Raw genomic sequence first — 15,367 nt, 5'->3', positions numbered from 1 at the left:
CTTATGTGTTGTAAATAACAGAATGTTAGGGGTTGGAAGGGACCTCAAAAGATCACCTAATCCAACCCCTTTGCCAGAGCAGGATTATCTAGAGTAGGTCACACAAGAATGCATCCAGGTAGGTTTTGAATGTCTTCAGAGGAGACTCCACAACTTCTCTGGGCAGCCTGTTCCAGTGCTCTGTCACCCCCACAGTGAAAAGGTTTTTCCTTATTTTCATGTAGAACTTCCTAAGCTCTAGCTTGCACCCATTGCCCCTGGTCCTGTCATTGGGCATTACTCAGAAGATCTTGGCTCTGTCCTCCTGACACTCACCCTTCACATGTTTATAAACATGAATGAGATCATCTGTCAGTCTCCTCTTCTCCAAGCTCTAAGGAGCCTCAGCTCCCTCAGCCTTTCCTCATAAGGGAGATGCTCCACTCCATTTTCTTTGTGGCTCCAAGATGGACTCTTTCAAGAAGTTAAGTGTGATGCTCCTTTTGGGTTCTTGCTGGATTTCAGACTATATCTCAGAAGGGTATCTGTGTCCTCAGAGAAAGGAGCCATTCCTTCCAGCTTGCTTCTGTTTTTCACAACTGTAACAAAATTCAGTACCAGGAGTCACTGGAGTATGAAGATGATGATGATGTTTTAAACTGCTGACTTAATAGTATTAAAATAAAGCTTTTCTTTTCCCCCAGGAGACTAACTTGGTAAGGAAACTCAATATATTGATGAAAATGAAGTAGTTTCAAATATCAAATTTAATGTCTAGTATTTTTCCCACTGCTTGGAAGTGCTAAAAGAAGTTGGCATGAGAGAAAGCTTTCTAAAGTTGACTTCCATTTCACATACCTTGCCTCGATTGCCAAATTAGATTACTGGCATGGAGCTTGATACCCTGGCATCTTTTCATGTCCTTACAAAGGCAAGTGTGTATTTCTCCTAGGTGGTCTCTATGTGGTGTTTTTCTTAGAGCAGTTAAGCAACCATCACTTAACATCCCCTGGAGTCAAGAGGCTGTAGCTCTTCAACGTGAGAGTCAGAGACTCTCCAAACTCTGCTCTCATTTCAGTTTGACCATAAGAGGACTGGACTCATTATGAATACCTGCTGCATGCTCACCACAACTCCCTTTGCTCTCACTGATAACCAACACATCTCTTTCTTTCTTCTAACCTTTTCAGCCAGCTCAGTGTGGTTTGGACCTCCGACACGTTACCGTAGTTGAACTGGTTGGTGTCTTCCCAGCACAGATAGGAAGGATAGGTGTAAAGCTGCTGCCCCCATCACTTGCCCTGCAACTCAGGTAATGTAAGCTCTTGCTCCTGTTGTTTGCATATCTGATGTATTGCTTTTGATTTCCTGCATCTTACTCTCTGATTATACATAATCTACTCTAATGCACTTACCTTGATGCTGGAAAAGTAGAGGATGAGTATTGACTAGGATTAGGATTGCAATGATTTGTTTGTTCTGTAGCTGTGCAATAGCTGCTGCAAATTCACGAGTATTTGGTATTTAGGAAATAAAGACCATAGACTTCAGCTTCTTTCACATTTAAATGGATCACTACTCATTTAAATGTGAAACAATCTCAAGTCTATGCCACTTTTCCAAGTGCTGTGTCTTCCTTGACCCTTTGCTGAGACTGAGTGAATTTCTGAATCCACGTGACCTGCCAGTGTATCACCTTGATCACATCGTAGCTCTATCTGTAGGTAGTCATCTGCTACTGAAAACACTTCAACCATGTCAGTAGTTGTGCTGGAGCTGCTCTGCTGTAGTCATGACAGGCTCCGGTCCCTTCTCAAGGACAGCCTTGCAGCAGCTGCCAGCAAAGCCCCAAGTGGCGGTGACAGTTCATCATCTTCTCTGCTGCACTGCTGGTGGTTGTGGCCAGGCCAGAAAGGGAAGCTGCTCTTTGAAGTCCCTCATGTGGAAATGATACAGGCAGTATTTCAAAGGAGAAATTATCTCAGCCTCCCCAGCCTGACTACAACACTCAGTGGTTTTTCTGAGGCGCCTAAACTGTTCTGACTTGATTTTGGACTGGCAGGGGGTTGATTTTTCACTTGAGATTGAGACTTGAAGTGTCAGCATTTCCTAGGGACAGGAGGACTAAAAGAGCCAGAAGTGAAGGCCTCATTGGCAGGGAAATCAGTGGTTATTTAGGCAAAAAGTCCAGGAACAGTTTAGGCAATATCATCTGTGATATGCCTGAGGAAATGGAGCAAGTTTTAACTGGGGACAGTTAAAGAACCCTTGATGAGTTAGAGAAGTTTGGGGATTGTTTTGGATTGCAAAAAATAGAAATATTTGTTCCCTATCAAAGGAAAAAGCAAGAGAGATTCCCTTTAATTCAAAAAAGTAAAAGTACTTTTACTACAGCTGAAATTATTTTCTTGTGTCTCTGTAGAAAAAATACATGCTCTGCTAACACAGGATCACAGGATGTTAGGGGTTAGCAGCGACCTCTGGAGATCATTGAGTCAAGCCCCTGCCAGAGCAGGACCATAGAATCCAGCACAGGTCACACAGGAATGCATCCAGACTGGTCTTGAAAATCTCCAGAGAAGGAGACTCCACAACCCCTCTGGGGGAGCCTGTTCCAGTTCTCTGTGACCCTTACAGTAAAGAAGTTCTTCCTCATGCAGTTTACATCTATTGCCCCATGTCCTATCACAAGGAACAAATGAGAAGAGGCTGCCCCTTCCTTCCTGACACCCAGTCCCCAGATATTCATAGACATTGATCAGATGCCCTCTCAGTCTTCTCTTCTCCAGACTAAACAGCCCCAGGGCTCTCAGCCTCTTCTCATAGGGCAGGGCTCCAGTCCCTTCATCATCCTTGTAGCCCTTTGTTGGACTCTCTTCAGTAGATCCCTGTCCCTCTTGAACTGGGGAGCCCAGAACTGGACGCAGTATTCAAGGTGGGGCCTTGCTAGGGCAGAGAAGAGAGAGAGGAGAACCTCAATCTGCTGGACACACTCTTCTTAATGCACCCTAGGATCCCACTGGCCACCTTGGCCACAAGGGCACATTGCTGACCCATGGATAACTTCTTGTCCACCAGGACTCCCAGATCCCTCTCCACAGAGCTGCTCTCCAGCAGACCACCTCTTAATCTGTACTGCTGCAGTTTATTATTCCTTCCTGGGTGCAGGACTCTACACTTACCCTTGCTGAACCTCATACCTTGCCTAACCACCTCCCACCCCAAACCTTCAAAAGAGCTACATTTTGGAAATTGGTATGGGTTGACCTGCTCTGCACTCAGTAAAAGTTACTTTCCAATTCGAGTTTGAGGTTTTTGGTTTCTCTATTACTGAAGTGTGTGAATTACACCATTCCAGTTCTGAAAGGCACTTAAATCAAAATGAAACACACCCTTAAGCATCCTGAATAAAGAAGCTGTCTAGAATTGGCATGCAGTAAGCTAATGAGCACAGATACCCTAATTAAAACTTTAGAAACCTCAGAAAGTTAGCATTTGGATTTGTGAAAGATAAGCATTTTCCTTAGGTGAGATAGGGCAGAAGAGTCATGGGGTTTCCTATCATTATAGCTTAGCTTTGAACTTGATTTTGATGCTTCACATCAAAACATCCCTCCCCATGCTCTCTCCATGGCAGCTTTCCTGTCCTTCCACTGATTCAGTTCATGGCTTCCTCAATTTCTCTTCCCCACACCACTGATATTGATTGTCTAAGGATATCCTAGTTCATTACTCCTTCATGCAACAGATTAAAAAAGCACCAAGGATATAATTTGGTTACTGTTGCACCTCTAGAGAAGCTCAAGTGCCCCCTTTTACTACATGGAAGGACTGGACTCTGCCAAGACTAGCAGCAACTTCTGCTCTTGTAAACTGGAGTTATCACCAGATAGAGGGTGGTTATTGTTAGGAAGCAATGAAAACTGACTCCTGTAGTGTTGCCCTGCTTTTTCTCATTGTGTTTTTACACCATCTGGCAGCCAAGAAAGGGAATGCTGCACTTGTAACTCTAGTTCTATCACAATGGGAGCTTTTAGGCAGTGTATATAGTGCTAGGACTTGTTTTTAATCTTATGGGTTCTTTTCTCCTGCAATAGCCTGTACTATAGTACCAAGCAGAGGTCTGACATTGCCTGCAAGAAGCAGAGCTTTGACAGAGCCTGTGCTATAGTACCAAGTTGAGGTCTGACTGCAGTTACCCTGACCCTTCCCTAACACAGAGGTACAGCCTGCAGCACATGCAGACCCCCACTCTCTTGCCTGACTCTCTGTTCATAGAGCTAAAACAACATGGACCTCATATGGCCTCCTCTGCCCATCTCTGCCTTGCTCTGCTTTAGACCCAGCAGGCTGTTGCTGCCATTCATCAGTTTGCAGAGCCCAAGGGACAGCTGAGGGGCTTCAACAAAACGAGTTCCTTGTTTTGCAGGCTCCTGCTGAGGATCCCCCATTACAATTTCAACATCGTGGTGATGGACAAGCACGGCATGGACAAGGAACGCTACCCCTTCCCAGCAACACCAGCTGAGCTCTTTGCACTCATTGACAATTTCCCCTTGAGAAAAGAAGAGATGAAACTGCAGGCAGAAATTGGTCAGTCGTGTCCCTAATTCAGGACTGGAGGGCTTGCAAGTTGCCAGTGAATTACCTTTTTTGTCTAATGCACATCACGGTCCCCTTGGTGCTCCACAAAGCATGGCTTTTCTTAATCACTGATGTACAGATTGTTCTGTGTGTGCATTGCTAAGTCTGCCCAGCTGTGTAGCTGCTCTGTTTAGAGGTATGCATGATGGGTTTTTTGGTACTTTCAGCCACCTTCAGATAAATACATACATAGGATTGCCACCCAGTGGAATTTCTTGTACAGAGAGGGAAGAACTGAGGCCTGTTTCAGGGAGTTTGCTTGGGATTTTTCACTCAGTGTAAAATTGGGGGTTCTTTCTTACTGTTTATAAGGTTTTGTTGTTTGTTTGGGTTTTTTTTTTTATTAATAAAATATTGTTTTGCAAACAGAGAGTTGTCTAAAATTCCTCTTGGGGATAAAAGCTGATGGATTCATTCAAAAGCTGGGTCAAAATACCTCTCTGCAAGCCATTGTAACAGAGAACATGAGCCTCAGATTGAAAATGTGCAAGCAACCCATCAGTGTCTTTCGCTTCCACTAATAATATGGTAAATCACAGGCAGAAAGAATAAGCCAAAGGCAATGCAAGTGCCTGTCTCCAGCAGCAGTGAGGAGAAAATAGCTGAGAGTAGGACTATGGAAGTCATGACCAGCAAGGAGTATGATAAAGAAAGTGAGTGTTGTAGGAGATGGACAGTAAATTACCTAATGCTTGATAGAAAAATGTTCTCTTACCTGGTGTGCTTCTGGCCTTTCATTTCCAAAGTAGACTTGGAGTAGCAGATTTATTTCCCTTCTTCATCTTGGAGACAGATCAGGCTGTTGGTCTGATGGCAGGGGAACATTATCCCCAGGGAGACTTCATCAAGGATTTGTCATGGCCAGATCTGTGAAAAGAATTTATTGGGAAGTCATCACTTACAAATTAACAACAACCAAAAAATCAAGTTCCCTGCTTAATAAAAAAGTGTTAGGAGGCAAGCAGAAAGTCTTTTCTGTTGGTTTATTATGGTGCACAGCCTTGCTGATCTACTGCAAAGAACACACATCGTGCATGATGAATGAAAGGACTGAAAACTGAGAATTACAGCTTTGGATACCTGTTTACAGGATATGATGCATGATTTGACATGCCTGAAAAGCTGTACTGCAGTGTCTGTGCTGTCTGTTCTTGCCACTCATGAACACAGCCCTGTGTTTTTTTTCAGCTAAATGCTTTTTTTGTCTCTAAACAATCTACCTTGCAGTCAATTTCACACTCTGGTGGCAGAGAAGAACAGTTTATCACCATCTTCAAAGCAGGTCTCACTAGAAGCTGGTTGCTCATGGACTCTGAAATTAGAAAAACCTCTTTTAAAAAGGTTGCTTCTGCAAGTGAATGAATGATGGAAATGATGTAAAGAGAAGGAAGTCAGCTCTGACACTACCTAGCAAAAGCTAATTTGTGAACTGAAGTGCAACAGCCCCAAGGACAGGGTGGGTGGTGGTAGGCCATACCTTCCAGACAGGATAGTCTGCTTCCAAGAGTGTTAGAAGACTGCTACTAAACGATCAAGAGCAGGTATAGAAGTGTGACACAACCCCAATGAGGGATTCTCTGCAGTGCTGAGGCAAAGATGTAGATACACCCAGAGGTCTCTGCAGGTTATGGTGCCAGGTTTGCCAGGAAAAGCAACCAGAGGGCAACAAAGCCCTGGCAGCTCTCTGAGTGGTGCTGTTAGGAATAATAGGCAGGGACAGGATCAGTGACAGCAACACCACCACCCAATCACAGAACCAGCATTTCTCTGCCAGACCTGACCAAACCAAAAAGAAAGTCCTGGACTCACTATAACGTAGCAAGGAGGAGTAGAACCAGCATGCTGATGGACACAGCTGTACCCCAAGTTACCTTTCCTCTGCTTGCCTAACACCAGTGGTTAAGAAAATAACACATGGCCAGGAGCACCAAATCTCTTCAAGTCTTAAGTGTCACATGTGGACCAGGGGCAGCCTGAGGACACATCCACATGGATACTGCTATAGCCACAGGTCTCTGGCTCAAGATTCTTCAGCATGAATATGCTTATAGGAGGACTTCACAAGTGGGACAGAATTTTTTTTCTCCCCTCACTTTGCTCACTGAAAAAAAAAACTCACATCATCAAACTGATCTCCAATGAGTTCATTAAAAAAATAATCATTAATAAATCTGTAATGGATCTGGTACCTGTACTCGGTACTGCTGAGGCCACACCTCAAGTATTGGGTGCAGTTCTGGGCCTCTCACTACAGGAAGGACATTGAGGTGCTGGAGCATGTCCAGAGAAGGGCAGTGAAGGTCATGAAGGGCCTGGAGCACATGGCCTACAAGGAGAGTCTGAGGGAGCTGGGGTTGTTCGGTCTGGATAGGAGGATGCTGAGGAGAGACCTGCAGGGTAGGTTGGAGGGAGGAGGGGGGCAGCTTCTTCTCCTTGATGACAACTGACAGGAGTAGAGGAAATGGTTACAAGCTGCACCAGGGGAGGTTTGGCTGGATGTTAGGAAATACTTCTTCACTGAAAGGGTTTTCAAACGTTGGAATGGTCTGCCCAGGGCAGAGGTGGAGTAATCATCCCTGGGGGTGTTCAAGGGGAATGTGGACCTGGCGCTTAGTGATGTGGTTTAGTGTTGACCCTTCAGTGCTGGGTTGAAGTTTGGAATGGATGAGCTTTGAGATCTCTTCCAACCAGATTTATTCTGCAATTTTTCTACTGTACTTGCTGCAATTGCAATCTGCTGCAGCTTCATTTTCATTTAGGTACAAAATCAGTGCATCCACTCATTTTTCATGACTGGACGAACAGGAGCAGGGCTTTACGACTGCCACAATCGGGGAAGTGATTGCAATCACTGGGCTGCTACAGGAAATTCAATTAAATGGAGGAGAGGGCATGAGTGATTGGATTACTAGTTAAGAGTTCTACACAGAACATCTATTAAAATCTGGTGATTAAGAAAAGCTGTTCCTGATTAGTAATACCAGGTTTCTGGCAACTTCTGTAGTACAGTTTTTGTGGGGAACAGTGAAAAACCATTATGTGCCATTTCTGGTTTGGAGTCAAATCAGCCTGCACGTGTGCTATGCAGGGATGTGGCAGATAGGCCTTTTGGGAAAGGAGGAGTGTTGAACAAGGGACTAAGTATTTCTGCCATTAGCCCAGATTTATATATTCAAATCAACTCCAAATATTCCAATATATTCCAATAATTCATCCTGTGGACTTTTAGTCCCAGGAAAATAACACTGCCTGATCAAGATGCTGTATCCACATTAGTGCATTTCTCTCTTCTTAACATTTAAGAGAAAATTCAGCTCCCTCAGAACAATGCAGGCTGGAGTCTTTGCTGTCCTACCAACATGGCTCTTCCTGCCATACCTCTGAATCCTGCCACTACTGTCCAAATGCAAATCCTGTTTAAAACATGAATTTCAGCTAGGAGGATTAAAGACTGTTTGGAAAAACCCCAACAAACTACAACCACCTGCCATGAGTCCTGTCCTTTAAACTTGCACCTCCAGGCTGTTCATTGCAGATGTGACAGATCACAGTGTGTGGATACAGCCACAGGCTGGAAATTTCTACACCAGTTTGGAGGCACTTTCCTATTTTGAATACCAACCAAAAGACTGCAGTGATTTTAGACCGAAAAATAATTCATGTTTCTGTCATGCAACATCTTTTGCAAACAAAACTACTGGGACAAATTGTGGGAGGCAGCAATTTCTCAGGAGCACAAACCAGTTTTGTAAATGGCCTGATTTTCCCCAGCTCCTACCCAAGAATCCACCTAATTTGATGAGAACAAACCCTGCTCGTCACACACCTCTTCTAGACCTGCAGAGGAGAGAGAAAATTTAAAGTTGCACATCCCTGTTCTTGCAGTTGAGATCATTCCCTCTGGGACAGAAAGTGATATGTTTTAATGAAAACACCAATGAGCCTTACAGCTCTGCACTAAATAAATGACTACAGCATGCAGCTTGGTTACAGCTCACTACTTACATAAGAGCATGAGTCAGACTGCCAAACATAATTAATGAAAACACAGAGGCTAAAAAGTAACCTAAAGTACATTCAAATGCTCTCCCAACCCACTTTTTAAATTGAGGTGGTGAAATAATGGAGCTTAGGTTGTGCCATCTCAGCACTAGATCACTTCTAGCCACTCACCTGAGTCCCCAGCAGTGCTGTCCATTCACAGAAGGGGGAAAGCGAACAAATGCTTCACACTGTCAGGAGATGGCCCAGCTCCTCTCAGCTGTGTAGCTGCTGCCTGTTTCTCTCTGCCCATCTGTGGCTGGAGGATGTTTTAATGGCAGCTCGGTGAAGGGGAGAGTGGGAAAGTGTTAGCAGGGACTGGAAGGCAGAGGGTAGCAGGGCTGCTGAGACAACAGGAGCCAGGGAGGACATTGGCAGTTGTGGACAGCACATGCATTTCTCTGGCCTCTTCCAAGGAGTGAACCAGCTGCTGCATCCTCTGTAAAATGGGAAACAGATGAGAGAGCCATTGTCCATGCAGAACATGCTAGTGCGTATCTAGCTACCACTATATTTCCCATGGCCACTCATGCACCCAGAAGGTAACCATGACCTGAATTTCAGTAATTAGGTTGGCCCATACTTCAAATCCAGGAAGAGAACTTGGCATCTGTCGCCTCAAGTAGGAGGAGAGACTACAGTTCAATATAACAGAACTTATGGACCTGTCTTCCAGACCTTCAAGCAAATCCCTGTAGCTTTGTCCCAAGCAAATGTACATGGAGTAAAGGAATGTAAGGAGGGCTCTTCAACATTTGCAACTGCTTTCACATTTACAGGTATTTGACCCCCATAGAGGTCAGAACCAGCATGTGGACAAGCTGGACAGCAGTGGTGTGAGGCTAAAAGAGCCAGCTGAAGTAAGCACGACTCAGCTGAAAGTATAAATGTAATGATCAAATCCTTTTTGTTTTTCTTTAAGAAGAAAATCAAGAGCAGTAAAAGCTGCATTTTGTACATACCTGGATCCTCAGGTGGGCAGGAGCTTGAACCAAGGAAGAGGTAGGAGATTTGGAGGACCTGCTAAACATGCAGGTTTAAGGCATGTGCACAATCATTCTCTAGCAAAGAGAGGAGAGCACTGCGTTTCCCTTAGTCTTAGAATTAATGTTAAAAAGAAAACAGATTTAATGCCCATGAAATGAAAAGTAGCTTAAAAATGCTTTAAGTGTAGAAACAAACAAAAGCAGGGAGAGGGGAGGGAGAGGGGAGGGAGAGGGGAGGGAGAGGGGAGGGAGAGGGGAGGGAGAGGGGAGGGAGAGGGGAGGGAGAGGGGAGGGAGAGGGGAGGGAGAGGGGAGGGAGAGGGGAGGGAGAGGGGAGGGAGAGGGGAGGGAGAGGGGAGGGAGAGGGGAGGGAGAGGGGAGGGAGAGGGGAGGGAGAGGGGAGGGAGAGGGGAGGGAGAGGGGAGGGAGAGGGGAGGGAGAGGGGAGGGAGAGGGGAGGGAGAGGGGAGGGAGAGGGGAGGGAGAGGGGAGGGACTATCAGAGGAGTCCCACCTCTGAAGACATACCAGGCCTATTGCACTATTCATCCCACATAAGTTATGTCTTTACCTCAATGAGATAACATGGGGTATTCCTGGGAGACACGCTTGCAGCTTGCTGGGATGCATTTTAAGAGAGTCAAGGACACAGCAAGGTTTTGGTATTTTAATTTAAAAGATAGAACAGTAATCTTGACAGACAGCTGCGAATGTACTATCAGCCACCTTTGTCCACAAAACAGTGCACACAGTACAAAGAGTTTCCGGGCAGGAAACATTTTGTTTTGTCTAAATTTGGGCAGAACTTAACACAATGCAATGCCATTTACTGCTACTACTGTTCATGTGCAGCAGAATAATTAAACAGTTAAACAACAGCTTTTTAAGCAGGACGAAGAGAACGAGGCATACATCACATCCTCTAACTGCTGCGACAAATGGCTATGCTTGGCTTTAGGCAACCCTCAACTACCCTCAAAAATATACAGCAAGCTGTCTGGAGCACTAGCACACAGCCATCCAGAGGTTATGGCCACCAAGGAGAACTGATGAAAGTAACTAATCTAACTGAAAAGCCAAGATGCAGCAAAGCTGGGTTTGAGAAGCTACCTAAATAAAAATACCTTAAAAAAAAAGAGGCAAGTTGAGAGTCCCTTTCAGTGTCAGTGTCAATATACAGTGTTATTAACACTGGGTTATTACCGCTTATCAAACAGCATTTGCAAAGGTGAAATCACCAGGCAGGAAATCCATGTGACACAGTGGTAAGGTTCTGCTAGTGTGCTCCTCAGCATCCCCTGCTGAGCTATGGCACGAGACATCACTGCAAATAAAAGTCTGCATCCTATTTTGGAACTCATCACATGTCTGCCACCATTTCTCTACAGTTAACACTGCTCTGTGTAAAACCAAATAAATAAATAGACATTGTTTTCAACAACTACAAAGTGCATGGAGCAGCTCCCAGGAGCTCATGATTTCTGTCACTGTTGCAAAGTGCTTAAAATCAATACTGTGTATTAGGGAAGTGAAATTTCAGGTTCTACCTGGTATAGATGAAAATAAACCAGGCTATCACTTCACTGCTGCCTCCTTCCAGACATTGGAGATTGACATTCAACTATAACATTCTGGTGAGGCTTGCTTGAACCAAAGGGAGGAATGAAAGGCAGAGAGATTCTTGCAAGTATTCAGGTGCAACTCCTACTAGATAAGATGATAGTAATAAGATGAGGGACAATGGTTTTAAACTGGAGCAGGGTAGATTTAGGTTAAATGTAAGGAGGAAGTTTTTAACAATGACAGTGGTAAAATACTGGAACAGGCTGCACAGGGATGTGGTTGAGGCCCCATCCCCAGAGACATTCAAGGTCAGACTTGATGTGTCCCTGGGCAGCCTGATCTAGTTGAGGTGTCCCTAATGACTACAGGGGGGCTGGATGAGATGATCTTTGAGGGTCCCTTCCTGCCCAGTGCAATCTGTGAGTCTGAGTGAATCTATGAACTAGACAGCTCTGGAATCAGGACTCTGAGCTCTTCACTGAAGGTGCAGAAGGTCCAAGCAGCTTTTATCTTCATTTGCTCTACAGAGTAAACTGCACACTTTCTATATCTGAAGCTGGGCAGCACATACACCCCTCAAGAAGCCAAAATGCTACCAGTCTAACTGCAACCCTCTGGTTACCTCTCCTTACCAATTAGCACCAGATCATGCTCAATGGTTGCTCTGTTGTTACAGTTTAGTTGATACTTTGCAGAATATAAATGTAACTGCACTTTGCAGGTCCTAACCAGGCAGGAAAAGAAAAGCAAAAAATTAATAGATAAAAGTGCATCTTTCATGCTACCTTAACACAATCTGCATTGGAAGAGACACAGAAGAATAAGCTTCCAGTCTGATGCACTGCAATCAAAGCGTACTCACCATCTCAAGGTCTTCTCCACTAAACCATCTGCTAAAGCATGCAGCTGGGCAGGGTCAAAATCTAGCATTTAAAAGGCATTCAGGGAAGGCAACAGCATTTTGATTAGCACAGGAAGATGGCAACATTGCCCCTCAGACTCTTTGCAATTTCCCACCTGCTCTTGCTCAAATGTAAGCTGATTGAGGTGGAGAGGATGGGGAAGTAATTTCAAACCTATTTTAGCCTGATTTTGGCATCTAAGCAAGGAAGCAAGAGCATCACCATTTAAAAGCCTAAAGTCCCTGTCTAGCTGATAAACTGAGCAGAGAAACTTCAAGAGAATGGGGTTGGATACCAAAGTCTGATGGCAAGCCCTAGAGATCCCTCAACATCAGCTCTTTTTGGTGGATACTGGTAATAACCATGCTGTCTAAAGATATAATTTACTGGCCCCACGATGTTTTACAGTGAAAATTGCACATTTATTCTTTAACAGGTCAAATCCCCAAAGGCAATCACAAGGGGCAATAAATAGTGGTGAACGCCCTCTAGTTACTCCGATAGAAAAATGTGTTAGTGTCAAATGTATTGTGCAACATGTTTTCAAAACATCACTGTGGAGGAGGTTTCTTCTCCACTGATGCATCTTCACTTATTAAGGTCTGTGTGGAAAAAAAAAACACTTTAGAAACATCAGCTCTGCTGTTTCTACTTACTCAGGGCAGAAGTTTCTAAATCAATGTTAAAATTGAGGCTATCTTCTCCTAAAAGTGAGCCTCGAATAAGCCGTTCATGCACCTTCAGTACCATAAACATCCATACCAAGAGAAGGCTTTAGCCTGATTCCTGGCTTTCCATCTTTTGGGTTTTGTTCAGCCTGGTAACACTCAGTACATGATGATGCACAGTTATAGGCAATTAATTCAAATCTCTGGGAAATGAGAAATCACATCTGCAGTTAATCATCATCTGCTTATTCCAAGCCTTAAATCTTCTTTTTGGTAAAGGGAGACAACAAAGATATAATCAAATGTGACATTTCCCACAAATCAAAAGCTTCCTACAAATGTGCTGATAACAACATCACGGAACGGCAGAGCTCGCTCTCTAAATTGCTCTAGTGTTTATACGATGCTCATCATCTCCCTGAAGCTCATTTGAGGCAGGGTGTAATATCTATTATATGCTGCCACAGTACAGAACTGTCACTGATAAATTAAGAGGCAATTTCACTGTACTACTCCAAGTCCCAATCCATGGCAAGCACCATTGCCTTGGCCAAAATGACCTCCCAGGTGAAGGTGTTCCTTTCATGTGCTGAACTACATCTGGCACCGACAGTCTTTTCACAGCCTGGTCTATAATTTCAAGTGGAGGCTCAGATTGGAAATTTTGGCCCTTTGGAGGGAAAAGGCTGAACTCACAACCTGTGTATGAGCTGGGTGATGCTTCCCAGCTGTGTCCATTCATCATAAAACTTACCACAGGACCAAAATGGGCAGAAGCTGTAGCAGTAAAGCACAGAATTTTCCCCTGTTAAAGTCAAACCTGATTTAGCTCAAATGTTCATGCTTAGCAAGTCAATAACACCATTCAAAAATTAGACAAACACTTCTATTCCTTGTAAAAGGTTTAGTTCAGTTCAAAATGATTTTAAAGTTTCCAATCTGGCAAGAGAAAAAAAAAAAAAAAGTGTCCATTTTGGAGTCCAGCTTGGAAGATTTGCAATTTATTTTGGGGGTGGTGTCCTTATTTTTCCCATTTTCAACATCAAAATGAAACCAAACCAAACCATTCAAATGCCCGGTGCTCCTCCACAACTCTAGCTAGAGCTTTGCCCTCAAGAATCGTTTCCTTATTTAACATCTTTCTGAATCAACTTCTAGAAAGTGGAAAATCAAGCTTATGCCTCCATGTCAATAGGTTATCATTCCTATTCTAAAGATAAATGCAGGTTTGCAGGACAAACAGCCAAGACAACTGAGAGCAGTCCTGTTGAAGAGAGAGGTAGTTTGTGTGCCAAAAGTTAGGTTTGCTTTCACTTTGGGGAATGCTGATACAAAAAAGATAATATATATATATTTTTTTAAATCTACTGCTGGAATATTAACAAACTATAAGGAAAACATCGTAAAATGGATGTGCTTGATGTTTGTGCTCTAAATTTATCAGCTCACAGCATGGAACAGGCTGCCCGGGGAGTTGTGGAGTCTCCCTCTCTGGAGATATTCAAGACCTGTCTGGATGCATTCCTGTGTGATCCAGCCCCTAACATTCTGTGACTCTGTGATCTGCACCATACAATGAATTACAGAATTATTAAGGTTGGAAAAGACCTTTGAGATCATCAAGTCCAACTGTTTGCCTAGAGCTCACAATCCCACCACTACTGTTAAGATACTACTACTAACCATAGCCCTCAGCACCCCATCCACGTATCTCTCAAACACCTCCAAGGATGGTGACTCCACCACCTCCTCAAGCATCTTGCTCCAATGCCTGAAAACCCCTTCTGTGAAGAGAAGTTTCTCAATATCCAACCTGAACCTCCCCTGGCACAACTTGAGGCTATGTCACTTGTTGCATGTGAGAAGAGACCAACCCTCACCTCACTCCAACCTCCTTTGAGGTAGTTGTAGAGGGCCATAAGGTCTTCCCTCAGCCTTCTCTTCTGAAGACTAAACAACCTCAGTTCCCTCAGTCATTCCTCATAAGACTTATGTTCAAGGCCCTTCACCAACTTAGTTGCTCTTCTTATATACACACTTCAATAGATCATCTTTGAATTTGGGTCTGAGTCCAGAAAAATCATGATGCACAGGTCTAGCATACTACTTTCACACTAGAGATTATCATGGTGCTTCTTCCCCATGTCTCTAACACTAAGCTGAAACTCCAGCCTACATTCACTGAAGCTATTAGTTCAGATTCTGTTGCTCACTCTAGATCTCTTTAAATATTTGGATTGGGAAGAACAACATTTGTATCTCTAAAACAAGTCTGGTTTTATGGTCTTCATTCTTCCCAGAAATCCTTGAACACTGGTGTTTTCCTCTACAGGGAATGATACATTCTGTGAATGCTTTGGGATTTTCCCAGTAATTTATGTGAAGATTTTGTTTCAAAGGATCACAGGATGTTAGGGGTTGGAAGAGACCTCTGAAGATCATGAGTTCAACCCCCCTGCCAGAGCAGGGCCATAGAATCTAGCACAGGTCACACGGGAATGCATCCAGATGGATCTTGAAAGTCTCCAGAGAAGGAGACTTCACAACCTCTCTGGGCAGCCTGTTCCAGTGCTCTGTGTCCCACACA

The 15,367-nt window shown here is 44.0% G+C and overlaps 1 protein-coding gene and 1 long non-coding RNA gene across 4 annotated transcripts in view; one reads left to right on the top strand and one right to left on the bottom strand.

Moving 5' to 3' along the window:
* SRPX (sushi repeat containing protein X-linked) overlaps positions 1–4,991 on the top strand; it is a 49,041-nt gene extending 44,050 nt beyond the window's left edge. For both annotated transcript variants that reach the window (XM_068155074.1, XM_068155073.1), the window contains 2 exons: positions 1,170–1,291; positions 4,409–4,991. In XM_068155074.1, coding sequence (XP_068011175.1) covers positions 1,170–1,291; positions 4,409–4,589 — 303 coding nt within the window. In that variant the 3' untranslated portion in view covers positions 4,590–4,991. The remainder of the gene's footprint in view (positions 1–1,169; positions 1,292–4,408) is intronic.
* LOC137449518 (uncharacterized) lies at positions 543–15,292 on the bottom strand. Of its 2 annotated transcripts, XR_010989414.1 has the most exons (6): positions 10,219–15,292; positions 9,627–9,725; positions 8,797–9,103; positions 5,844–5,935; positions 5,339–5,490; positions 543–578 (listed from the first exon to the last, which is right to left on the bottom strand). It is a non-coding gene; the product is annotated as an uncharacterized lncRNA (long non-coding RNA). The 2 variants fall into 2 exon arrangements; XR_010989415.1 differs by lacking the exon at positions 5,844–5,935.
* Between the last annotated feature and the right edge of the window lie 75 nt (positions 15,293–15,367).

This window comes from Melanerpes formicivorus, unplaced genomic scaffold, assembly GCF_026170545.1.
Source record: "Melanerpes formicivorus ecotype bairdi unplaced genomic scaffold, bMelFor1.0.p_v2 SCAF_30, whole genome shotgun sequence".
Classification (NCBI taxonomy): Eukaryota; Metazoa; Chordata; class Aves; order Piciformes; family Picidae; genus Melanerpes; species Melanerpes formicivorus.
This window is presented reverse-complemented; position numbering and strand designations above follow the sequence as displayed.